Genomic DNA, 24,812 nt, shown 5'->3' with positions numbered 1-24,812 from the left:
CTGTGTGTACATGTTCACATGTCTGTGTGTGTACATGCTCACGTGTCTGTGTACATGCTCACGTGTCTGTGTGTGTACATGCTCACATGTCTGTGTGTGTGCACGTCCACACACACAGACGAGAGGCTTATCTGTGCTCTCTGCTGTGTGTGCAGTGGGTTTGAGGAGCCTTGGTATTTTAAGTCTTTATTGTATGTACTGGATGTGAGCTGTGTTTGTGTGCAATGTGTGTGGTATGTTTGTGAGTGTGGTGTTCGTGTAGGATGTATGGATATAGTGTGTGTACACTGTGTATACTCAATGTACATGTTTGTGTTGTGTTTGCACGTGTTTAATTGAGAGTTGGATTTGTGCAGGCTGTATGTAACCACGTGTGGTGACTGTGTGACTTTTGAGGGCATCTCTGAAATGTCTGAATGTTTGTTAATCGTGTGTGTGCCTACGTGAAGTTCGTGTATGAGGTCGATGCATGCTTGTTGTTTTCGTGAGTCGTGGCCCTGTGCATCTCGTGTTGCCTCTGAGGGTGCATATGAAGGGTTTGCGTGTGGCTGTGGCTGGGCTGTTGTTGCAGGTGCACTATGTCTGTGGGGCGAGCGCATGTGGCTCTCATCAGCAGGTGGAAAAATGTCATGGGGGAGGGGTGAAAGTCCAATGTAGCAGAGAGGGCAGCCCCCTCTTGCCTCCTCCTTGCCCCTGTAGAGCCTCAGCTTCCCCTCAATGGATAGTACTTGAAGGACTCTAGGAAGACCCTATTGTCATGAGGAAGATGGCAACACGACTAGGACAAGATGGGGGCTCTGTGACCTGTGCCTAAGAAGACCCTGTCCCAGTGACAACTGGGTGTGCCCAGGCCTCTGCCCCCTCACTTGCCCCTTGAGGGCTTCCACCTGCCCCCCTAAGGAACGCTGTACCCTCGTGCTGCCTTCCCATACTGTCCCTGAGGGGCAGCCACAGCTACATTCTAGGCAGGTTTCCTCCCTACATCCCCTGAGCACAGCCAGGGGAAGCTTGAAAACCACTTCTGTCTCCCTGAAACAAACCAGCACAAAGACCATAGCTGCTGCCAAAACCCTCAAATGCTGACCTGGGCAGGGAGCGCCGCAAGCCGTGCCATTGACTGGTGAGCAACAGCTTAATACAAATGCACTCACCCTTCAAACTGCCCTAGTTATCCATTGTCCATCACTGCCCTCACTCTACTGGGTTCAGAGGTGAGGCCACCAGCCCAAAGTTACACAGCAGTGAGTGGCACAGCAAGGATGGGAACCCGGGTGGGTCTCTCTCCGAAACCCAGGTTGCTTCTCTTCCTCCATTCTGCCCTTCTCAGTCCCCTCCTCACCCTACCTAAGGTGGGAGGGTGAACACAACTACACACAGAACGTTTAGATAATTTGCTCTTTGGGCTCATTAATGCTCCTTCAAGTGACGAAATGATCGAGTATTCAGGGGGTAGGCACTGGAGCCCCACTGCCTGGACTCACCCGTACTGGCTGTGCAAGCTTAAGTTAATTACTCATCCTTGCTGCATTTCCTCCTGTGTCATCTGCAAAATGGAGCTGCTGCTGCTAATAATAATAATAATAATAATAATAATAATATCTACCTTCTTGGGTGTAGTTAAGGATTGAATGGCTTGCAATATGACAGCTGCATTAGAAAGCTGCCTGGCCCAGCCTATTCCCTTCCCAACTTGAAATTACTCACAGTAAGAAAGATTAATAATCCTGTTAACCATAACCTTTACATTTCATTCCTTCATTTCTGTGATGCAGTGAGGGAGGGGCTGGCGTTACCTCCACTTCATAGGTGAAGGCTGGGCAACTATGACAGCAGGGGCCAGGGCCTGCCCCGAGCCCCACCGCAGAGCCTGCCTGCCCCTCATCATCACAGTGCTACCCTGGAGCAGTGCGTCTCAAAGGGTGGTCTGAGGACTGGCAGCATGAGCGCCACTGAGGGTTTGCTGGAGGTGCAGATTCCGGGCCCCACCTCTGACCTACTGAACCAAACTCTCTGGGGTGGGGCCTGGCAATCTATTTAGCCAGCCCTCAGGGATTCTGATGCTTGCCAAAGCTTGAGAAGAACTGGGCTAGACCTCTGAAGAGGTTGCTGTGTAAACCCAGGAGCACCCCACGTGAGGCCTATGGAAGAAAGTGGAGGAGGAGGAGAATAAGACCCTCGGCCCACTGTGTGACCTCAGGCCACGTCCTCACCCTCTCTGGGCCTAGAATCTGTCATATCTCTTGGCATGGGAGTAGAGGAGGCAGGGAAGAGTCTCTGAAATTTATGGCCACCTCTCCTCCTCTGTACCGGCACCCTGCTGCTGTGAGTGCTGCTTTTAGGAGCTCATGTGTTTGCAGCCACCTCATCCTGGCCTTGGCTCTGTTGCTGTTTTTGGTACCTTGGAGATGACACTTTGTGACCTCACAGACCATAACCAAAGCCCAAAGTGATAAACGCTGGATCATCAAGAAAAGTGTACATCGGGTTTAACCTTTAAGCAGTTAAAACGGAGGAAAAAGTTGCATGGCTCAAAGGCACAAAACCTCGGGTTACCAGCAGCCTGGTGCTGCAGAAAGCTGCGGTTTCATGGTCCACAGCTCAGCACAGCGTCAGGTTGTGGAGGCACTTCTGATCCTGCCCTGCCTGGTCCATCCCCCCAACTCCCTTGGGGCCTCTGGGAGCCTCCAGTCCCTTCAGCCACAGTAGTCACTGACGGGACTCTGAACCAGGAGCCTTTCGTGTGGTGGCTGCGGGGTATATGGGGCCTCACCAGCACCTGCTTCCCCTGCCTTGGTAACGCTAAGTGCTGCCATGAGGGGGTGCCTTGTGCCTCCATCAAGAACAGAAAACCAGCAGAGTAAGTCCTCATTCTCTGGCCACGAATGAGGACTTGGAGCCTGAGGACTTGGATGGGCATGCCCACCGTGTCTGCTGCGTGACCACCAGCAAGTCATAGAGCCCCTGCAGGCTTCATCTCTCTTCTGTAAAAGGGGGGCAGAGATAGGCCTCCCCTCGTAGGACGGCTATGGGCAGGGGATAAGTAAAGAACCTGGCCCCAGGCCTGGTCCTGCAAGCGCTTGATATTCCCACTCAAGAGACCAGCTACTCCTCACCACTGGGCCATTCATAACATCCTCCTGCCCCTCCAGGAGGTGGCCTAGAGCTGGTGTGGCCTGAGCCCATTTGCCTTAGGGAGAAAGGGAGGGGAGTCAGGGGAAGAACTGGGGAACCCAGGGTTCTGCCCTAGAAGGCAGGGCCCAGAAGGGGCTCATGAGGGAACTCCCAGACTCTCAGGGGCCCATGTGGGTGCTGGGCAGAAGCAGGGAGTGAGGACAGCCACATCTCTGCACTGAGACTTGGCCTGAAAATCAGAAGACCTCAGTTCAATGACTGGCTCCGACTTTAGGCAGTTGCTTAACCTCTCTGAGCCCGGTCAGTAATTGAGAATAAAGGTCTCTGAGTTTCCTGGTCAGTCATTGAGAATAAAGACACCTAACTGGAAGGCTGTCTACGGCTGTCTTTACTCTCATTTGCCACATGAGATGAAGGACTGACCCACAGTGAGGGTTCAGCAAACAGCAGTGGAGACTAAATTGGCAGTCTAGGGTGCCATGGTCCTTTCCACTCTGGCTCTACAGTTAGATCAGGACAGCAAGGCTCAGACAGATTTAGCAGCTTGTCCAAGGTCACACAGGATGTGCACATCATCACCTTTCTGGGCCACTAGCTCCTGCGTAGGACCCTCAGGTTTCAATCTGGCCTGAGGTGAAATCCTCCCAGGGAGCTTTCAGCCTCACTTGGTGCCCGAGTGGGTTTTTTCATTTCAGAATGGTAGTCCCGAGGACACAGGAAGAGATGCATCTCTTGTATTTTCACTGACAGTGCATGAAGGAATGAAAGCATTTCCACAAAAATATCAACACCGTGAAGACTGAGCTGTCTGCTGATGGGCTGCCCAGGAGAACTCCCCATTTCTGGAGGTGTGCCAGCAGAAGCTAAGTGACACTGGATGGAAAGTTGGACTTGGTGGCCTTTAAAAGACCCTCCACATGGCTCCAAGGCAAGCCCGAGTCTGCTCAGTTTCCACCCACTCCTCCTCCTGCAGACTCAAGCTCTGCCTCCTGGACTTGGCCTTCAAGGCCTCTGGACTCAATCATCCTCTGTGCTCTCATCTGTCTCTCATCTGGCCTGGGAGCTCCCAAAAGGTAGGCATTGGGCATTTTTATTCAGCAACTGTCCTGGGCCCACCAGAGGAGAGAGGTCATGTTTACTGAGCAAAGGCCCCCGCGACCAGGAACTTCACACGTGTCATTACAGGCCATCCTCATACACCCGGTTCTGTAATTAGTTTCACTTTGCAGGTCAGCAAACCAAGGTCAGGAAGGCTGAGCAACCTGCCAAAAGTCACACAACAACATGACTGCCGAAGAAGTGATGAAGGAAGGGGCACTGAGCCTGTGGGCTTCCCGGCTTTTAGCCCCTGGTCCCCAGAGGCATCTGCAGCAGGTGGGCATGCTTGGTTGCCCATCTGCCTCAAATGTTGGGGAGCTCCATCCGGGCACTGAGTAAGGTGGAACCCCACGAGCTGACTAACCACAACCACAGCCTCTGGGGGCAGGGGAGTGGGAGGTGGGGCACTCACCCCCAGCCCACCATAGCCCCAGCCCCGCCCTCCTGGGCCCTAGCAGAAGCTCTGCCATGGCCCAGTGATTTCTGCTTGGTAGCAGCTCTGGGAAGGGTGAGGCAGTGTTCAGTGAGCCTGGGCCTGGATGGCTGGGAGCTGGGCCGATACGCAAGGCCAGGAACTGCCCGAATGATCCAGTCACTCTGCTCATACTGCAGGGCATCTTCGAAGCACTTTCCTGGACATTTGGCCCCTTGGACAGGGCCCTGGAAAAAGAAACCCACAGGATATAGAAGTATCCACCAACTGCCACAATGAAGGCAGTGAGAAGTTGCCTAACAACCACTGGGTGCAGGCTCCAGCTGGATCCATTGCACTTAGTTCTACCACCAACTCCAAGTAGTAGCTACTATCTTTCCCACTTTACAGATAGGGGCACTGAGGTTCCATTTGACCAAATGGAGCACTAGAGACCAGAGAGGAGGCTGGATGGACCAGCTAGGACCCTATGGACATAGATCGGAGGCCTTGGGTGGCTGGGAGGGAAGGGAAAGAGGTTTGGATAACCTTCGCAGGCCCTGCTGAGAGATTCCTTACCTGCACCTCCTGCCCATCCCCTCACTGCAGCTCAGGCCTCCTCCTTAGGGAAGCCTTCCCTGATTTCCTCTTCTAAGACTAGGTCAGGCCCCTATGGCACCTGCTGTCACGGCTTGTCCTCTCTGGGTTGACCCCATCTCCCCAGATCCATCTCCACAGTGGACTGAACAGGGGGAAGAAAAGGCAGTAACTGTGGAGACTTCAGGGAATCCCGCTTCTGAGCCCAGCCTTACCCTGATTTGCCACAAGGCCCTGGGTGGTCACTTTCATGCATGTAAAATGGGGCACCTGCCCCACTCTCAGGGCTGGTGACCATCAGGGAAGAGAAACACTGTGGAAAAGGCACCTTCTACACCTGGAATCAGGACCTGGAGGACAGCCAGGGCCCCTCTCCTCTAGGGAGCCACATACTAGGGTCCACAGGCAGCAAGGCAGGGTACCTGTGATTTGGTAGGGTCAAGGCATCTAGAAGAGAGGTGGCTTTGGGGAAGATCTGCTTCAACCTCCAATCTAAATGACAATACCGCCACCCCATATTTGCACAATACTTTAAAAATTCGGGAAAGATAATGCCCAAACTGAATCAGACTCAGCTTTATGAACAGATTGGGCTCAAATCACTGATTCTTATTAGCTGTGTTGACTTTGGACACGCCATTTAACCTTTCTGAGCCTCAGTTTCCCCAACTATAAATAGAGACCTTACTAGTCTCAGACAATTGGTTTTCATGTGTACACACTGCCCCCACCTCTAGCCTCAGCTTCTCCATCCGAAAACAGGACTTTGATGGTGCCGTTTCACAGGCTGTTGAAGGGTCCCACAGATGATGGAGGAGTACGGGTCTAGACACTAGAGCACAATCCGGAGAGGAAAAGTGACCTGCCAGGACCCACCAGAGTGGACGGCTTGGTGCGGGGAACCCCCTCCGCGGCCGCCCCAGGGCCAGCGAAGGGTCATTTCCTTCCGCATTCAGCCCCGCCGTCACCTCGCCTGTTTGCCCCCGCGTTAAGTGCGGCGGCGCCAGCAGCTGGGAAATCGGGGCCAGGCCGGATTTCCTCTGTGGACCTGCGGCTCCTAGAGCCACCGCGTCCCCCTCCGGACCCCGCGGGGCCGCGAACTGCACGTGCGGCGGCCACCGGGACGGGCCTCGCTCCCACGGCGCTTCCTCTGCAACCCCTCTCCCTCCCGCCCTCTCATCCCCCCAACACTGGGCCCCCGCCCCTTCCCGGTCGAGGTCCCAGGGTGGTGAAGATGCTTCGCCGCCCCACCCCACTCCGCCCCCACCGGCTCCGGATAAACCGAGGCACGGAGCCAGGCGCTAGGACCCCGCGGCCTCGCCAGAGGGGGGCGTGGCATGGCGGGCCGGCGGGAGAGGTATTTAAATTGCAGCCGGAGCGCGGGGGCTCCGGTGGGGCAGCTGAGCGGCCTGCTCCTCCTCGGGCCGTGACCCCGGGGTCTGGCGCGGGGTGGGACCCGGGGGCGGGTTTGCGCAAAATGTGCCGAGACTGCCCGGGAGAGGAGCTGCGGCCGCGCTGAGCCAGGTAGGAGCCGCCGGGCAGGCGAGGCTGGCCGGCCCTCAGGGGGGCGCACTGTCGCGCCCCTCTAGAGAGCGCAGGGCGGGGGCTGGTCCCGCGGGACGCCCCCCAAACACTCCCCTCCCGCCATCCCCACTGAGCGCGAGGAGCCGGGGCTGACCCTCCCTCGGTCCCTGGGAGGCCCCCAAGGCTCCTGTCTTGGCGGATCTTTCCCCGCAAAGGGGTGAGGCCGGCGTTCCCATTTGACAGCTGGGAAAACAATGGCCTGAAGACCGTGACTTGCCCAGGAACACACAGCTAGGCAAGGGCAAACCGGAATCTGAATTCAGGTTTCCTGCAACGCTCCGATCCCGGCCAGGCGTGGGGCTGCCAATCCCACAGCACTAGATGGCCTGCCCGTTTCTCGTAGTGGGGTGGGGGGCACCCACCACTCTCCAAGGGGCTCTGAAGCCAGCCTTCTTCATGGGTGGTAAGATGTGAGAGACGCCCACCCCCACGCCGAGCTGCCTGAAATTCCGCCATCACAGCCACATTCCTTTGGGTTAAGGTCTAATTCCCCCGTGGGATGCACATGTCTCCAGAACGAGGCTTGCCCTTAGTGATTCACTGCTTGACAGGAACCTCCGCAGCAGCTCTCCCAGGACCCCACTCTGCCAGTAAGTCAGCTGAGACCGAGAGGAGGGAGAGAGGACCTCAGAGCCCAGACTGTGAGCTAGTCTGCCCTGCTCCTGCGTGTGAGGGGGTCGTTGGCAGGGCTTAGGGAAGGAGACCTTGATTTGGTGTAGTGGGAACATTTGCTTTGGAGGCAGATGAACTGGATTCTGATCCTGACCCTGCTATTTGCTCCTTGTGTGACTTTGGGTAAGTCACCTCTCTGAGCCTCCTTTTCTTCATGGGCAAAAAAAGACAGTTCTATAGGGGGGAGTCGGCTCAGCATGTGCTGGAGAAAACACAGTATTCAGGTCATGTAGAACTGGATAAATCCCAGCTCCAAAGCCCTTATGAGCTGGGTAACTCTGGGGGTGAGTCACTTCACTTTCCAGAAACTGTTTTCTCATCCGTAAAATGGGAATTACAGTAATTTCCTCAATAGGTGATTGTGAGAATTAAATGAGATGATACAGGTCAAGTGCTTAGAAGACTGTCTAACATCCTTAAATGTAGGGGTGGGCTTATTGTGATAGTAGTCATTGCCCCCCGTACCCCTGCTCTTTCTCTCTCTCTCTCTCTCACACACACACACACACACAAACACACACACACATTCTTTGGCACTTTTCTGAGTTGGACTCCTAAGAGTCCAACTCTCCTGCCTCCTCTTGCCCAGGCCACTTATCTGCAGGCTTGGGGCCTCCCCACTGAGCTCACCTCACCTGGGATGCTCAGCCCTGCGAGGGTCACTGTGCCAGCTGGGAAGGACAGTGAGGATACAGGGCACCTTCGCCGCCATTCTTTGCCTGATCATCACAATAGTTGGGGTTGGCCAGTGGCAGAACTGGAACCCAGCTGCCTACCCTGCAGACAGGACACTGGGGCACCAAGAAATGAAGGGACTTACCCTAGGGAGCAGAGCTGGTGAGTGGTGGGCTTTGGATGCAAGCCTGGGTCTAAGTGACACCGTCCTCCTTTTTGAGAGAGAGTAGTCTTTAAATGCTGCACCCTGAGGTGGGCACCACTTGGGCAACATTGAGGAGGGCCCACAGCTGAGGGGCCCTTCCCGTCAGATGCCAGGACAGAATGCCGATGTGCTGCAGGGACGATCCCTTCTGGATGTGCACAGGGCCACCTTGGGGATGGAATGGGGTTTGCCAGAGGAAGGGGAAATAAGGGCCTAGGACCCTTCCTTGTCCTCACCTGGCACTCACCACTCAGTCCACTGCAGCTGAGCTTCTGCCCTGATTTTGCCACTTGTTCACTAGTCTTTAGTGAGCACCTACTTAGTAGGCCCCTGTTCCCACATGATAAGAAATAAATGATGAGAAAATGATGAGTGTGGGAAAACAATGACGTGTGAGGAGCTGAGGAAGAGCATTCAGGGAGAGGAAACTACAGGAGCAAAGGCCCTGTGGCAGGAATGAATTTGCTGTGTTGAAGGAACAGCAAGAAAGCTGGAATGTGCTGAGGGAAGGGAAAATGGACAAGAGTCAGAGAGGAGACTGTGGATAGCCTGGATTTTCTTGGAGATTTTCAAGCAGTAGAGGTTTAGGATCTGACAGATGATTTTATATTATCACTCTGGCTGCTAGGTATAGGACAGATTATAAGGGGTCAGGGTGCTGTGGTCAAGGCCAGGATTGGGGTGGCGTCTCGGTCTGTGGCAGTGACAAGACGGAAGTAGGAAGATCCAGGGTCTCTTTCAGGGAGAGCAGTCAGAGCCCACTGATGGCACGGATGGCGGAAGGGAATGTGGCAGGGAGGTGAAGGGAGAGCCAAGGAGAACTGCTCTTACTAACGACCCCATGTCACCGAGACTCCTAGTGTCAGTTTTCTATCCGCTGCTGACCTGTTGTGTGCTGTGAGATGCATCTCAAAGGACGGTGAGCCCCTCTCTAGGGGCACTTCCCATGGGAGAGGGTGGGGTACAGTAGCCACGGAGGGCTTGGTGCTGTGCTCACTGAAAGCTCAGGGGCTCTGGGAGGACTGGAGGACATAGTCCAGACTTGGGGAACCAAAGAAGGCCTCTTGGCCCATCTAAGCTGGGACCCCAAGGATGAGGAGGTCTTTAGCAGAAGAGGAGAGGGAAGGAAGTGAAGGTTTGGGACAGTGAAAATCTGCTCAGGGAACTGATGGAAATATGAGGTGTCCAGAACCCAGAATGTGAGAGGGGACACCAGGGAAGGAGGCAGGACAGACGAGCTGGCCAGGCAAAGCATGCTCCCCAATGGCCTGGAAGGCCCTGCGGAGGGATTTTCACTCAGTTCTGAATATGCTAACTTTCTAACCGGCAGTGGCGTTCTGCTTTTTAAACAGCAGAACAAAGTTTCCTGTGAAAGCGCAACCTGTAATGCAGGTGAGAGCAGAGCAGCTGCAGGGGCAGCGCCTGTGGCCCTGAGGGGAGCCAGGGAATAGGGTTTACCAGGTCCGGCTGTGGTCTGTGCGCCTTCAAGAGAGATGGGATTCAGAGCAGCCATCTTCATCCATAGCTCATCACTAGCGGGTTCCAGCAGTCAAAGACACTGCCCTCAAAAGCCCTGTAAATGCCTTTTCTCCTGCAGCATCCTTCAGAATCGCGGTTCAGCACTCACTCAGGGAGCACCCCACTGTGGGAGGCCTGGGAGTGTGGATTTGAAGGGCACAGACCCAGGAGCCAGACTCGCCTGGGCCGGTGGCTTGTTCACCGTGTGACCTCAGGCATAGTACCTAAGCTCTCTGAGCCTTCTTTTTCCCTTCTGTAAAATGATGATGGAACCAAATCATTGAATTTTTGTGAGGATGGAATGAGTTCATGCCTAGAAAGTGCTGAGAAGAGGGCCTACTGCATAATGGAGGCTCTGTAAGTGGCATCTCGTTTGATTCTCAACAAAACTTGGCGTGGCTGCCATTAACCTCAAATGAGGAGACTGAGGCTCAGAGAGGTGAAGCGACTTGTAAGGTCACACAGCAGGAAGGTAGAGGAGACAAGAGGGAGCAGTCAGATGTGGGTGACTGTACGCCTGGTGCTCTTGGAAGGCTTTCTGTGTCCCTCTTTAAGACTCTCTATCTGTATCACCGTCACTGTCACTTCTTTTTTGTGTTCATTTGTTTTTTGAGTTCCCAGTTCCCAGCACAGAGCCAGACATGAGGAGGTATTCAGTAAAGGTGTGACTGAATGAATGAAATTCATGGATGGATTTGTATATCCCTAGCACTTGGCTGATGTCCTTAGTGAGGGAGTGAGTGAGCCTCCAGCAGCACTGGGATTTGACCCTGCTGAGGGCCTGTGCGGTCCCCTCAGCCCCACCCCTGGCTGCTCTTAGAGGGAAGGGCTGGCCCAGGAGGCTGGAGTGCGGCTTCAGTGAAAGTACAGGGCCTGCCAGGCTGCTCCTGGGGAAGTCCGCAGAGCCGTGCTGGGGCAGCCAGGCCTCCTGTGGGACTTCCTGCCAAGGCCCGGGCCCAGCCCTTGAACAATGGCAAGGGCTCGAGAATCAGAGAATCAAAAGGAAAAGGGCCAAATAAAGGTGGGGGAGTGGGCAGAAAATGAGGAATTGCATGTGGGGACTGAAGAGCTGGTATGGAGGACTTGTGTGGCCTGGGTGGAAATGTAGTCAGAGGCCCACCCTCCAAACCCCCTCTACATCCCCATGCCCCCAGTCCCTGGCCCTGAGCGTGGCCTAGCATAACCCTTAGGGTCTGTCAGCCTTCTGTGCATCCCCTCCAGGCTGTCTTCCGCCAGGTGGGGTCTTTTGAAAACCCCCATCTGACCAAGTCACCTGCCGCTTAAAACTCTTGCTTCCCCTGGGTAATGGGCGGCTCCTTGGCCTGGGTGAGAGGCCTACTATGTTGGGCTGCAGGCCCATTTCCCACCTGGCTCTCCGCCCTGCTCAAAGCATCTTCATTCCAGCTCCAGCCGTGCTCTGGGGTTCCCTGAGGGCAGGCACAGAATGGGTGGGAGTGGGGGCTGGCAGTGGGAAGGAGCCAGTGGGCTTACAGTGTTCCCCTTTCCTCTCTGCCCTACACAGAGCCATGAGACCCCAGATCCTGCTGCTCCTGGCCCTGCTGACCCTAGGCCTGGCTGCACAACGCCAAGACAAAGTGCCCTGTAAGATGGTAAGATGCTCTGCCCAGACAGGGTGAGGGCCACCCCCACCTCCCTGCCCTAGGGTGTGCTAGTGCCCCAGCCCCAGAAGCCAGAAGTTAGAAGAGTCAGGAGAGGAAAGGGAATGTACCTTGCATTTAACGAGCACCTACTAGAATGTTTAAACACCTTATTTACCCAACAATCCTGCCAGATAAGCACCATTATTCTCATTTTGCAAAGGAGGAGACTGAGGCTTGGAGAAATTGGGCCTTGTCCAAGGTCATTCAGCTGGGAACAGTGAGGCTGATATTACACTGTATTCCCCCAAGCTGTCCCCACAGAGCAGTAGGCCCAGCTAGGGGATCTAGAATGTACATATGTGTGGGGAATTTGGGGCAGGCCAGCTGGGAGGGGCTCCTCTGTGCTCATCCCTCCTGGAGACAAATCCCCTTCCTAATTGACTTGGGACTGCCCGCTGGGGTGCCTCTCACTCCTTACTGCCCAGGTCAAATGCCGCCATCTCCAGGAAGCCTCCCCAGCCCCTCCCAGGCTGGCCTAGTCTGATGACACCTTCCTCTGGGTTCCTGCGGTCCCCAGGCTTCCTCCTATCTCAATACTGAGAAGACTGAGCACGTGGGGTGGTTGGTGAAAGGGTCCAAGCCTGTCTCACCTGCCAGACCATGAACTTCCCTAGGGCAAGGATGAAGTTTGATTTGCTTCTATTCCTTTTTCCTGTCCCAAGCCAGGGAAACTAGCCCTAAACTTCTTGTGACTCTATGAGATACAGGGCAAAGAGAATACCTAGGTCCACTTGTAAGACCGGGCAGTCACCGAGGCCAGAGCCTGGCTGGGGAAAGGGCAGGGCCTCCGGAAGCCCCTCTTGGACCTGAGACTCGAAGAAGCTTATGACACAGAACCGGCAGCTGCTTCAGGAGGCAGGAAGTGCCGGCAGCTGCCTGCCCGCAGCCCTTCCCTGGGGGTGCAATGTCTCCTGTTGCCACCACCTTTCTTGCTCTTCAGAGACCTTCTAAGATTCCTGGAGCCCAAAATTGCGGGCAGAGAAGGCCTCAGATGTCACCAAATACAAATGCACATTCTACCTCAGGGAGACGAGGCTCAGGGGGGAAAAGCCTTGACCACCCAACAGGCAGAGGGGAAGCAGGTGAATTTTGGAGTCTGGGGAAATCAGATAAGAGATAGGAAAGCACTTTCTGAACCAGCATGGGAATAATACACACGGGAGTTAAGGAGAAGATGTGTGACCCACCAGGGACCTACAGGATTCGAACCCAGCTGCCTTTGCCACTGTTCACTGCCTGGTGCCTCTCCCTACTCTGCTTTCCTCCCATGATCAGGTGGTGAAATGGAGTTGGATGGCAAGTCTTTGCTTCTGAAAAGGAAGCTGGGCAGTGGTGTCCTGATAGCCCAGGACAGTGGGCGGGAGCTCTAAACTCTGGCCAAGGGCCAATTCCTCCTGTTCCCTCCTACAGTAAGTCAGGCAATGCTGGGAGCTCAGAGCTGAAGGAGGCATGGAGACCCTGGAAGTGGAGCTCTGAGCACCGCCCTGGACTTCAAGCTTCTTCCTGGACTGGACTGGAGAGCTGGGCATCCCAGTGCAGCCCTGCCCACTATCAGGCCCCCGGGCTTCTAGAGTAGGGGTCTTGGGCCCCTGAATGGAAAGCAAGTCTTGGGCTGCGGGCTTGGCAAACTTTGTGTCCTGGATCAAGTCTCAGGGGATGGTGCCCCAGGGAGCCTTTGCCTATCCAGAGGCAGTATGCCTCTACACTTGCCCGGGGGTAACACGCGGGGCACGGCATAGTGCCCCCCACACTGTAACACTCAGTAAGTGGGTCCCTGATGCTCTTTGCTGTGCCGACCAGCTGAGGGCCCAGTGGTCAGAACTTGGCTGGCACCAACAGGAAAAGGAATTTGCAAATGGGAGTTTTGAGCCCCTGACTGTCTGATCTTGGGCAGCCCACTCCCCTTAGCCTCAGTTTCATCAGGGGTACAATAGGAACAGGGTGAACAATGCCTGGGAAGATTTAATGGGGTAGGGGGTCTCTGCACTCAGCACGCAGCCTGACACAGCTGGGGCTCCATCACAGGTCATTTTGTTGTTTCTGCTTTAAGTAAGGAATGCCCCAGGGGGTAAGGGCTGTGAGGAGGAGGCTATGTTTAGTGGCCCCTGCAGACAGAGAGGTTGTGAGGGAGGAAGGGCAAGGATGGGCAAGGCAACTGGGCAGGTTTCAGGTTCACACAGGTGCCCAACTGCCGGGGCATCCCTGGGCCTCCTGAGGCCCCTGTGAAGCTGCCTCCCTTGGGGGCTACATGGAGTCATTGTGCTGCATGGAGTAAGAAGAGCCACACAGAGGCCTGAGGCTGAGCAGGTCTCTTCCTCCCCCTACTCACCTTGGGGCTCTCAGGAGGAAGCGCAGAGCTAGACCAGGAGAGGAACACACCGGCTTGTGTTCCTTCCCTACCAGCTCAGCCACTGGCTCACTGTGAATTCATGCAAGTCACTGCCATCTTCAGGCCTCAGTGTTCACATCTGGGAAGTGGGTCAGCTGAACTCTTCTTGCTCTACCCGTCTTTGACTATATTTTGAAAATATCAATTATGCATTTTCTTTCCTCCTAGAGAAGTGATTGATTCAGTGCCTCAGACCTTTACTAAACTGATGATGTCTGGGACTCATTCATTAGGAAAAATTGACTTGCTAGTCAGGTCCAAGGCATCCACATCCACCAAATCAGTCCCTGTTTGCTCTGAGCTTGCTGTCTAGCAGGTCCCCACACAAACAGCCACAGTTCAGCGGGGCAAAGCTCTGAGAGGAAGCACAGTCAGGGAGGGCTCCCTGGTGGAGGAGGCCCTAAAGCTCAGCGTGAAGAGTTCACATGTGGATCTGGTTGGGGATGGTGTATCCAGCTCAGGGAGCAGGCCCAGCAGTGGATGTGGGAGGGCATGATGGGCAGTGGTCAGCTGTGGTCACTGCATGTGGGCTGGGGTGGGAGGAGGGAGACAGGTTGGCAGGAGCTACAAACAGCCTCGAAGGCCCTGCTGGGGATCCTGGACTTCACCATGGAGAAGTTTAAGCCAAGCTGCCTCATTGTCAGAGTGGAGCTTTTGAGCAGTTGTCAGGCATTTAGCAATGAGTGGGTCAGAACGGGTCGGCGGAGACAGAAGCTGGGGGCAGTGAGCCTGAGCCCGGTGATTGTGGAAGTCAGACCTTTTTCTGGGAAAGGCTGGGGTTCCTGGAGGCCTGGAAGAGAAAAGGGACACCTGCATTTGCACAGGAAGAATTTTGGTCCCAGAAGGCACATCTGTGGAAGAACAAGAGTTCGACCTTTTGTTGTTAAAAAACCTGGGTTCAAATCCCAGCTCTGCTCCTCACCAGCTGGGCAATCCTGGCACCTCCCTTCCCCTCCCTGAGCCTAGATTTCTGTAAATAGGGGTGATCGTATCAGATGGGCAGGCTGTGGTAAAGACCAATGGGACCACGGGCCTGAAAGTATTAACTAAGATGTCAAATGCTAAGTGGCTGCTGGGGAAGGACGTAAGAAAACAGAGTGGTTATGTGACTTCCTGGAGGTCGCACAGCACAAACACAGTCCCGTCACCAAAGACTGTGGATTTGGCTCTGGCCATCTTTTCCCTGGCCCTTCCCACCTCCAGGGGCCCAGTCCCCTGACCCAGCCTGGGAAGAAAGCCACCCCCTAGGAGGTAACAGCAACAGAGAGGAGGCCACATCTCGGAAGCATCCACAAGGAAGGCAGGCCCCAGGACCCAGGCTCTGCCCATGACAGGAGAGCCTGAATGAGGTCTGAGGCAGGCAGGCCAAGATAAAAACTGATGACAGAGCACAAATTACAGTTTTCTCTTTTGGAAACGTTTCTCCCAAAGTGGAGAAATTCCCATCTACCACCGGAAATTTAACTATCTGTGCCTGTAGAAGGGACCTAGGACATAGAATCAGGAGCCCTGGGTCCCAGCTCTGCCCTGCTGCTCACTGGCTTGGGGTCACTCTGTGGTATATATGGCTGTTTCCTGTAAGAGGGGTAATAATAAGTACAGGGTTTCTCTTTGTTAGTTTATTTGTCCTTCTATCTGTCTATCATCTCTCCATCTGTCCACCCGTGGAACCTTCATCGAGCTCCTTCCTTAATGCCCAGCACTGTGCTGGGTGCCCGAGATGGGGCAGGGAGCCAGATGGGTCATCTAGGCATGGGGTGATCAGGCTGCGGTGGGGGAAAGTTGAGCATTCTGGGAGTCCATGGGAGAAGGCTTCCCCAGCCAGGCAGCGTTCCTGGATAAACGTGTCTGGTTTCATCCCCTACCGCGCCCACTTATGCCAGCTGTCTCCCCACCCTGCCCCTCCCCAGGTGGACAAGAAGGTCTTGTGCCAGGGTCTGGGCCTGCTCCAGGTCCCCTCAGTGCTCCCGCCAGACACTGAGACCCTTGATCTATCTGGGAACCAGCTGCGGAGTATCCTGGCCTCACCCCTGGGCTTCTACACGGCACTTCGTCACCTGGACCTGAGCACCAATGAGATCAGCTTCCTCCAGCCAGGAGCCTTCCAGGCCCTGACCCACCTGGAGCACCTCAGCCTGGCTCACAACCGGCTGGCGATGGCCACTGCGCTGAGTGCCGGTGGCCTGGGCCCCCTGCCACGCGTGACCTCCCTGGACCTGTCTGGGAACAGCCTGTACAGCGGCCTGCTGGAGCGGCTACTGGGGGAGGCACCCAGCCTGCATACCCTCTCACTGGCGGAGAACAGTCTGACTCGCCTCACCCGCCACACCTTCCGGGACATGCCTGTGCTGGAGCAGCTTGACCTGCATAGCAACGTGCTGATGGACATCGAGGATGGTGCCTTCGAGGGCCTGCCCCGCCTGACCCATCTCAACCTCTCCAGGAATTCCCTCACCTGCATCTCCGACTTCAGCCTCCAGCAGCTGCGGGTGCTAGACCTGAGCTGCAACAGCATCGAGGCCTTTCAGACAGCCTCCCAGCCCCAGGCTGAGTTCCAGCTCACCTGGCTTGACCTGCGGGAGAACAAACTGCTCCATTTCCCCGACCTGGCCGCGCTCCCGAGACTCATCTACCTGAACTTGTCCAACAACCTCATCCGGCTCCCCACAGGGCCACCCCAGGACAGCAAGGGCATCCACGCGCCTTCCGAGGGCTGGTCAGCCCTGCCCCTCTCAACCCCCAGCTGGAATGCCAGCGCCCGCCCCCTTTCCCAGCTCTTGAATCTGGATTTGAGCTACAATGAGATTGAGCTCATCCCCGACAGCTTTCTTGAGCACCTGACCTCCCTGTGCTTCCTGAACCTCAGCAGAAACTGCTTGCGGACCTTTGAGGCCCGGCGCTCAGGCTCCCTGCCCTGCCTGATGCTCCTCGACTTAAGCCACAATGCCCTGGAGACACTGGAACTGGGCGCCAGAGCCCTGGGGTCTCTGCGGACGCTGCTCCTACAGGGCAATGCCCTGCGGGACCTGCCCCCATACACCTTTGCCAACCTGGCCAGCCTGCAGCGGCTCAACCTGCAAGGGAACCGAGTCAGCCCCTGTGGGGGGCCAGATGAGCCTGGCCCCTCCGGCTGTGTGGCCTTCTCCGGCATCACCTCCCTCCACAGCCTGAGCCTGGTGGATAATGAGATAGAGCTGCTCAGGGCAGGGGCCTTCCTCCACACCCCACTGACTGAGCTGGACCTTTCTTCCAATCCTGGGCTGGAGGTGGCCACGGGGGCCTTGGGAGGCCTGGAGGCCTCCTTAGAGGTCCTGGCACTGCAGGGCAATGGGCTGACGGTCCTGCAGGTGGACCTGCCCTGCTTCATCTGCCTCAAGCGGCTCAATCTTGCCGAGAACCGCCTGAGCCACCTTCCCGCCTGGACACAGGCTGTGTCACTGGAGGTGCTGGACCTGCGAAACAACAGCTTCAGCCTCCTGCCAGGCAGTGCCATGGGTGGCCTGGAGACCAGCCTCCGGCGCCTCTACCTGCAGGGGAACCCACTCAGCTGCTGCGGCAATGGCTGGCTGGCAGCCCAGCTGCACCAGGGCCGTGTGGACGTGGACGCCACCCAGGACCTGATCTGCCGCTTCAGCTCCCAGGAGGAGGTGTCCCTGAGCCACGTGCGTCCCGAGGACTGTGAGAAGGGGGGGCTCAAGAACATCAACCTCATCATCATCCTCACCTTCATACTGGTCTCTGCCATCCTCCTCACCACGCTGGCCACCTGCTGCTGCGTCCGCCGGCAGAAGTTTAACCAACAGTATAAAGCCTAAAGAAGCCGGGAGACACTCTAGGTCAGTCGGGGAGCCTGAGGTAAAGAGAAGAGTGAGGACTGATTCAAGGTCACACAGTGACCTGGGATCCCAGAACTCTGGTCTCCAAATTGCAGCCCAGGACACCTTTCTCTGCTGCCTGCTGCATCAGTGGGTGACCCCCTTCCCGGGCTGCACTTTGGGTCCAGCTGTGGAAGCCAGAAGTTGGGCGGTTTCAGGGACAGCAGAGAATAATGTTGAACTATCAGATCAACAAATCTTCACTGAGCATCTATTTTGTGCTACACCCTGCTCTGGGCACTGGGAATGCTGGGAAATGAGATACATTCCCACCCTCAAGAATCTCCCAGTCTGGTAGGAGAGAGTGCCGCAGAGCCGCGTGGCGACCACGCAGTGTGCTTAGGGCCTGAGGTGTGAAAGCCCAGGGCTCTGGAGCTCAGCAGGCCCCGCTGGTTCGGTGCGGTGAGTCCTGCCCCGGCCGTGCCAGGGTGAGGGAGGGCCAAGCCCAGGAGGATTTGTCTGAGACATTTCCAAGCGGACTGTTTGTCGCATCTTCTGATAATGACTTTCAGTCTCTCTGAAAATGAAAAGCTTATGACTGGAAGAGAGAATTGGAGCTGTACGAGTGTGTCTTGGATCCGGTGCTGTTAGGTGGGCCACGGCGGCTCCAGCAGGGTCTGGTTAAGGGGTCCAGCCCAGCACTGGACCATTCCGTCTCCTGCTCTGGACAGGCCCTCTCCCTTCCTGGCATTCTCATGTTGCACATCCTGACCCCAGTACTGCTCTAAGCACCGTCCCTGCCCAGCCCCACTTCTCCATTGCAGCTCCGCCTTGGCTGCTGAGCCAGGAGCTAAAACCTTAGATATCTGGTTCTGTTTTGCACCCAGCTTGGCAGATGTGGATGTGAATCCAAGCCTTGTGTCTGCCCCTATATGACAGCCCTATATTTTATCCCCATTTTATAAAAGAGGAAACTGAAGTTCTGCAAATCTCCTTCCAAGGCCCCAGCTAACTAATGCCATAGGTGAGATTCAAACCCTCATCCTTCTGTCTCCGGGGCCTGATCTTTACCACTGCAGGGGCTGCAGGCCGTTAAGTGGACGGGAAGTGGCCCCACATAGCCCAAGCAGGGTCTGGAAGCATCCTGTGCTGTGCACACCTGCTCTCTCCTCTCTCCCAGGCAGGCAGCTGCAGGCGCTCTCCTCCTTCTCTGCCTTAGTTTCCCTCCTCCCCTCCTTTCCACCCTAGTGTGGGTTCTCCTGTTCTCTCTGTGCTCTTGCATTCTCTCATTCCCTTTTCCTCTATTGAGCAGAGCCTGGAGTTTGAGACTATTGAATCCAACCTCCCCATTGCACAGATGGGGAAACTGAGGCTTAGGAAGAGAATGAAACTTGTGGAGAGCTTGTACAGAGCCTCTGGGGGAAAAAAGAGCCCTTATTTGTGGGGTGAGATTGGGGGTTGGACTGGAGTGATGTCCTCTCTCAGCTATCACATCACAAGATAATCCTGGCTCCAAACTTCCTTTCTGTGCCTCATCATGCAAGGATTTTTTTTCCCTCTTACAAAAACAGGTAGAAAGCCTCACCTAGATGACCCCCTATCCCTCATACCATGGAGTCATGAGCTGTCTGGGAAGAATGGACGTGCTGGGACCAACTCAAGACCTTGTTTTGCTGTCTTCATCATCTTACCTGTGCTTGGCCCACAGTCTAGCTCATGGTGTGGGCTCAGTAATGTGCGAGAAAATGAAAATGCCACTTTCTCTCTCCATCCCATTTTACAGAGGAGAACACCAAGGCCCAGAGGAAGTTAAGGGAGAATCAATGGGCAGAGCCAGGGCTAGGCCCTGGTGATGTGTGGAGCACCCAGGCAGACCCAGTCCTGGTTGGGATCACAACCACAGGTGCTACTGCACATAACACTCTTCCTTAGGCCTGGAGGCCAAGGTGTGGGTCCCCATGCCTGATCTTTGAAAACACTACACAATGCTGCTGTCACTTCTCAGGACCCAGGCCGCAGCCCAGGCCTCGGGACCAACTCTTTTTGTATTAAATGTATTAAAAACTAATTTTGGAGAAGCAGTGTGGCTGCCAGCCTCCTCTTTGCAATCCGCTTCGTCGCGTCCACTAGAACCCTGCCCCTCAATCCCATTATGGTCGTTCAATCATCACGGCAAATCCCCGGGGACACAGGCTCTGCGTCAGCACCACCCTGGACCTTGAAGCCGCAGCCACTAGCATGGCCCCTGCTACACCTCTGCTGCCCCACACTCAACAGGCGACCGTGCTCCCCACCCCAGGGCTGAGAGGTTGGGGGCTTCTGTTTGTTTCCTTCCTGCTACAGCTACAGGCCCCCTCCCCTTCTCTGTGCTCAGCCCTCTGTGCCCCATCTCAGAGGCTGCACTGCCCCTCCTCCTTGGGGTCCCCAGCCCTGTCCTCTCTCCCTTGCCCCGTCATGCTCTCTTCTGCCTCCAGCCTCTCCCTCTCTATTTACGTCTTCCTCTCAGACTTCAGCTGGACTCCAGTCTTGTCTGTCTTAAAAATAGTGAGAAGCCCCTCAGCCACTTTCCCCTTCCTCCTCCCGCTCTTCACAGGCCAGCTTCTTGGTAAAGTCGCTTCCCTTCCCACCCCTCCCATTCTCAACCCGCCTGGAGCTGCCTTCAGCCCCTCCCAGCTCCATGCTGCCCTTGCTAACAGCATCAAGGGTATCCTTTGCCAAACTCAGCACACTTTTCAAACCTCCTCTCCCTAGGCCCCGTGCAGCAGGCCCCCCACCCATACCCCTGCTGGGCATGCTCTCCCTACAGCTGCGATCCCACACAGGAAGCCATCTCCTCACTCCCAGGCCACTCCTTTTCAGGGTCTTTGCTCATCTTCCTCGAGCCAGCCAGCTTTAAGTGGTGATGGCCAGGGCTCCATCCTAAGCCCTTTTCCCTTGGGAACACCACGGCCTCATTGCTGTAAACACCCCATTGCTCTGATGGCCCACGTCTCTGTCTCCAGCCCCACCCCTCCTGAAAGTCCAGCTCTGGTACCCAGAGGCCTCCCCAGGTAGAGGGCTAAAGGTCCCCAGGGACTGGAAAATTCAGTGATCAGCCAGGCTGCAGATCAAGGTTGAAATTGGAAGAAAACCATACCTGGTTCCTGGCTTGGAGTTGGAGGGTGAGTGTCGGGTGTGGGACAGAAGCAGCCTCACCTGGGTAGGGGAGCACTGAGAGGCGTGACAGGCCAGGGCAGAGCATGCAGAGCAGGGGGTGCTTGTTCCTCTGGCCCTCACACCTTCCACTTCCCCCTGTCAGCAGCCTGGCACTGCACCTTTGCCCTTCCCTTTCCTGACTGCCTCTCCCCCAAGCTCCCACTCAGTGATGCTTCTCCTCCCCACCCCAGGCAGCCTGGACCCCTCCCCTGGCAGCTCTGCCTCCTGGAGATTCTTCCATTTCTCTGGTCCGTGCCCTCTCACCTCCCCATTCCTGCTCCTGGCTCCCAGTCTGCAAAGGGAAATTCTAAACACCTATTTCATGGGGTAAGGCTGGGGGAGAAAAGAGAGAGCCCCACCCCCTGGTACACAATAGGTGCTCCGTGAAGGCCTAAGGGGAAGGCAGGAGCTTGGGCTGAGCGCAGCTCAGGGTCTGCGGGCCTCTGCTCCAGCAGGGAGCCCACCAGGCCCCTGACCCCTTTTCCTGACAAACAGGGAGTTTGCTCACCTGGCCAAGACCCTCAGTGAGGCAGAAATTCCTGTTTTCAGCCAAACGTGGACACAGCTGCCAACTAGGTCATCAGAGCATCCAGCTTCCCGAGCTCTCAGCTTGCAGGGAGAGGGGAGGCCCTGCCACTCCCAGGTCACAGTCAGCCTGAGGTGCAGGGCCCAACTCATGGGGTTCCATGTGCTGGCGTGGCACTCCACCAGGAACGGGTCCCGGGACGCGCCCGCGACTCACCCTCTCAGACCCACAGGCTGGCCACATCCTCCAGGATCTGGGACCCACTGTCTGTGTTCTGTGCCCCTGTCCTTCAGGCAGCTCACTGAGCCCATGAGGCCCATCTCTCTCCCACCACCTCTCACAACATGCTCAGAGATGGCCATTGTTGAGCACTTCCGGGCGGGCCCATGCTGAGCACTGGATGTGCATTGTCGTGTTTAATTCTGACAACCTTTGAAGAGATTTCTACTGTTACCATCCTCATTTTAGAGAACTGAGCTCCAGCGATGAGACTTGAACCCAGGCTGTCCCACTCTGGAGCCAGCAGTCTTAACCATTAGGCAGCACTGCCTCCTGCACCTCTCCCGCCTCCTCTGCCGGAACCAGCTCACCCCCCGACCCACCTGCACAATCTTCTTCACCACCCTCGCCTGTATCACCTCCATCACCTTCTCTGGGGAGACTGTCTGGATTTCTCTTCTCCAGCTGCCCACAGGTCTGGGCTGCCCTCAGCATCGGGTGTCTGCCTGACCCACCCACCAGGCCAGGAGGTCCTGGGGGGAGGTCCTACCCGGAGTACTATTTGTCCCCAGGGCCTATGAGCCAACACGGACTAAAGCCAGCTCAGAAAAGGTTTTCTGAGTGAATGGCCCCTGTCCTCCAGGACTCAGAAGCTTGTGGAGTTGAGACAAGCCCTCAGAGAATGTGGCGAGGAGCCTTTCTGAACAGACCCAGGGGACACAGAAAGGACAGGGGAATGCAGACTGTGGGCCGCCCACGGCAGCAGGGGCCAGTGGGGAGGCAAAGAATCCTCTCTGACCACCCTCCATTCCCTGCAGCTTCCTCAGGCCTCTAGGACCCTGTCTTATCTTTGTCCTCCCCCTCTCCTTTGCTCCCCCTCCTCTCCCATTCTTCTCTTCTTGGTCATCTCCCCCCACCCCCACCCACCCCTATCGCACTGGAAACAGTTGGGCTGTGGTGGCTGAGAATGGGGAGGGCGGGGTGGGGGAGAGGGAGGCCCGAGCTGTTTATAGGAACTGGAGCAGCTCCATCAATCAGCTCTGTTTGGAACTGGAGACCAAGCATAATAAATACCTTGGCTCCTCCCCAGCTGCGCTTTCCCTGAACTTGGCCATCCAAACTCCAGCTCTCCCTGGCCTGCTGGTTCCCAGGATCCAGTCTCACTCCACCCCACCCTACCTCACCTCCCACCAAGCTGCCCTGGAAAGAGTCCGGCCTCTGGGACCAGAAACACAGGCCTGAGTCTAGGTTCTGCTGCTTCCTCACTGTGGGACCAAGGCCAAGACCGTCACTTAGCTGCACCTCTATTTCCGCATCTGTAAAATGGGGTCATAATCATGGCCCCCCACCCCCAAACTCAGCACTGCTCATTTGTTCGGCCAGAGTGGCTTGGGCATCTGCTCTGTGCTGGGCCCTAGGCCCTGCAGGATACAGGGAACAGTTGGACAGAGCTTCTGTCTATGGGGTGGAGAGAGGGGCCACACCACAACCCAAGCCAGGAAGTGGTCAGCGCCTTGAGGGAGGTCCAGATTTTGTGCTCGGGAAGTTTGTTTGCAGCAGGGAGCAGCCCTTCCAGCTGGAGAAGTGAGGCAAGACTTCGAGGACATCTGGGCTGGCTCTGCAAGGAAGGGTAGGATTTCAACACGTGGAGATAGGAAGAGGCTTTCCAGGCAGAACAAATGGCAGGACCCAAGGCCTGGCAGCGGGAAGGGCCAGGGCATGTCTGGGAGTAGAGGGGTCTGCCTGGCCCAGCCTCCATCACATCACTTTCTCCTCTCTCCTCATTCAGCACCTTCTGCTCAGGACTTCCAGCCTTCTGAAATCTTCCCTCCTTCCCTGGAGAGCTTCCAACTCACCCAGCTAGGCCCTCCCAAGTTGTGGATGCATTCCCAGAATTCTGCCATCATGTCCCCACTCCCTCCTTCTCTGAAAAAGCCACCCTAGAAAGCGGAAGATTCAGATCAGGAAAAGGCATGGACCAATAGCATGTTTCTGGAGTGAATAAGGGAAAAAATGAATAAAGAAATGCAGAAAAGATTGAGTCAATGAAGGAGACAGTGAGTGAGCAAATGACTGAAAGCAGCCAGCGTTGCCGGGACCCTGCCACATCTCATACTGGGTCCTGCACAGGCAGCGTTCCTCCTCTTGTGACGCTTGGGAAATAGACATTAATCACACACAAACAAAAACGATGGCAAATTGTAATGAGTGCTATGAAAGGGAGTGAAGGGCAAGATCACTGAGGGGTGGGACTCAGAAGAATCCTTTCTGAGGACATGACCTGTCAGCTAAGACGGAAGGAGGACTTCAGTTGAGAGAACAAGTCAATCAATACTCCCTGTGGCCTCTTCCACTCACTCTCATGAATTTGCCAAGTCGCCTGGGGAGAGTTCAGGCGACTGGGGAAAGTTCAGGGCCTGAACTCTGGACCCTGAGGTCCTTTCTCATGCACTGAAAGCAGCCCCCCAGCCCCGGCCCCTCCCTGCCCCTTGGTGACTTGACTGCCCTATTCTAGCATCATGGAAAAAATGTGGAAGGCCACGTATAGGGTGGTGGGAGGGATGCCCAAGGGAGTCAAGCATTTTGGGGGGAGGGGGCTAGCTAGGGGCTGCAGGGTGAGGGAGTCCAATTCCAAAGGCCCGTGCTTTTTTATTTTATTTTATTTTATTTTTTTGGTGGAGGATGAGCCAAAAATGTCTCCCTCCTCACTTTCCACACTGCTCATGTCAGCTTGTACTACCCTCCCCTTTGACCCCAGATAACCTACTGTATCCATCTTTCTGTATGTTTTCTCCTTAATTGAGTAATCACTGACAGACACATTTAAATTGTATGCAAACACACATATGGAAGTATTAGAGATTTTAATTGTTATTTTATAAAAATGGGATCATGTTCTATTATACTGTCATGCATTTCGCTTTTTTTATGCAATAGTACTTCAAGGAAATCCCCCCAAATAAACTGATATAAGTTTCAAATAATTTTTGACATTACATAATATTCCATAGTGTGAATATTCCACAATTTATTCAGCCATTCCCCTATTGATGAACAATAACTTTATCTTTTCTTTAACTATAAACATGAGGCAAAAAATTCTATTCATATGCC

The 24,812-nt window shown here is 55.4% G+C and overlaps 1 protein-coding gene across 2 annotated transcripts; it reads left to right on the top strand.

Moving 5' to 3' along the window:
- Nucleotides 1-6,488: 6,488 nt before the first annotated feature.
- LRRC32 (leucine rich repeat containing 32) lies at nt 6,489-19,839 on the top strand. Of its 2 annotated transcripts, none has more exons than XM_054440032.2 (3): nt 6,489-6,763; nt 11,416-11,503; nt 15,854-19,839. In XM_054440032.2, exons 2-3 carry the CDS (start codon nt 11,420-11,422, stop codon nt 17,756-17,758), a joined length of 1,989 nt encoding a protein of 662 aa, XP_054296007.1. In that variant the 5' UTR covers nt 6,489-6,763; nt 11,416-11,419; the 3' UTR covers nt 17,759-19,839. The 2 variants fall into 2 exon arrangements, with proteins under 2 accessions (XP_054296007.1, XP_054296006.1); XM_054440031.2 differs by lacking the exon at nt 6,489-6,763 and adding an exon at nt 7,354-7,618.
- The last annotated feature ends 4,973 nt before the right edge of the window (nt 19,840-24,812 follow it).

Source organism: Pongo pygmaeus, chromosome 9 (assembly GCF_028885625.2).
Source record: "Pongo pygmaeus isolate AG05252 chromosome 9, NHGRI_mPonPyg2-v2.0_pri, whole genome shotgun sequence".
Classification (NCBI taxonomy): Eukaryota; Metazoa; Chordata; class Mammalia; order Primates; family Hominidae; genus Pongo; species Pongo pygmaeus.
The sequence above is the reverse complement of the archived record's forward strand: the minus strand, read 5'-3'. Positions and strand labels throughout refer to the sequence as shown.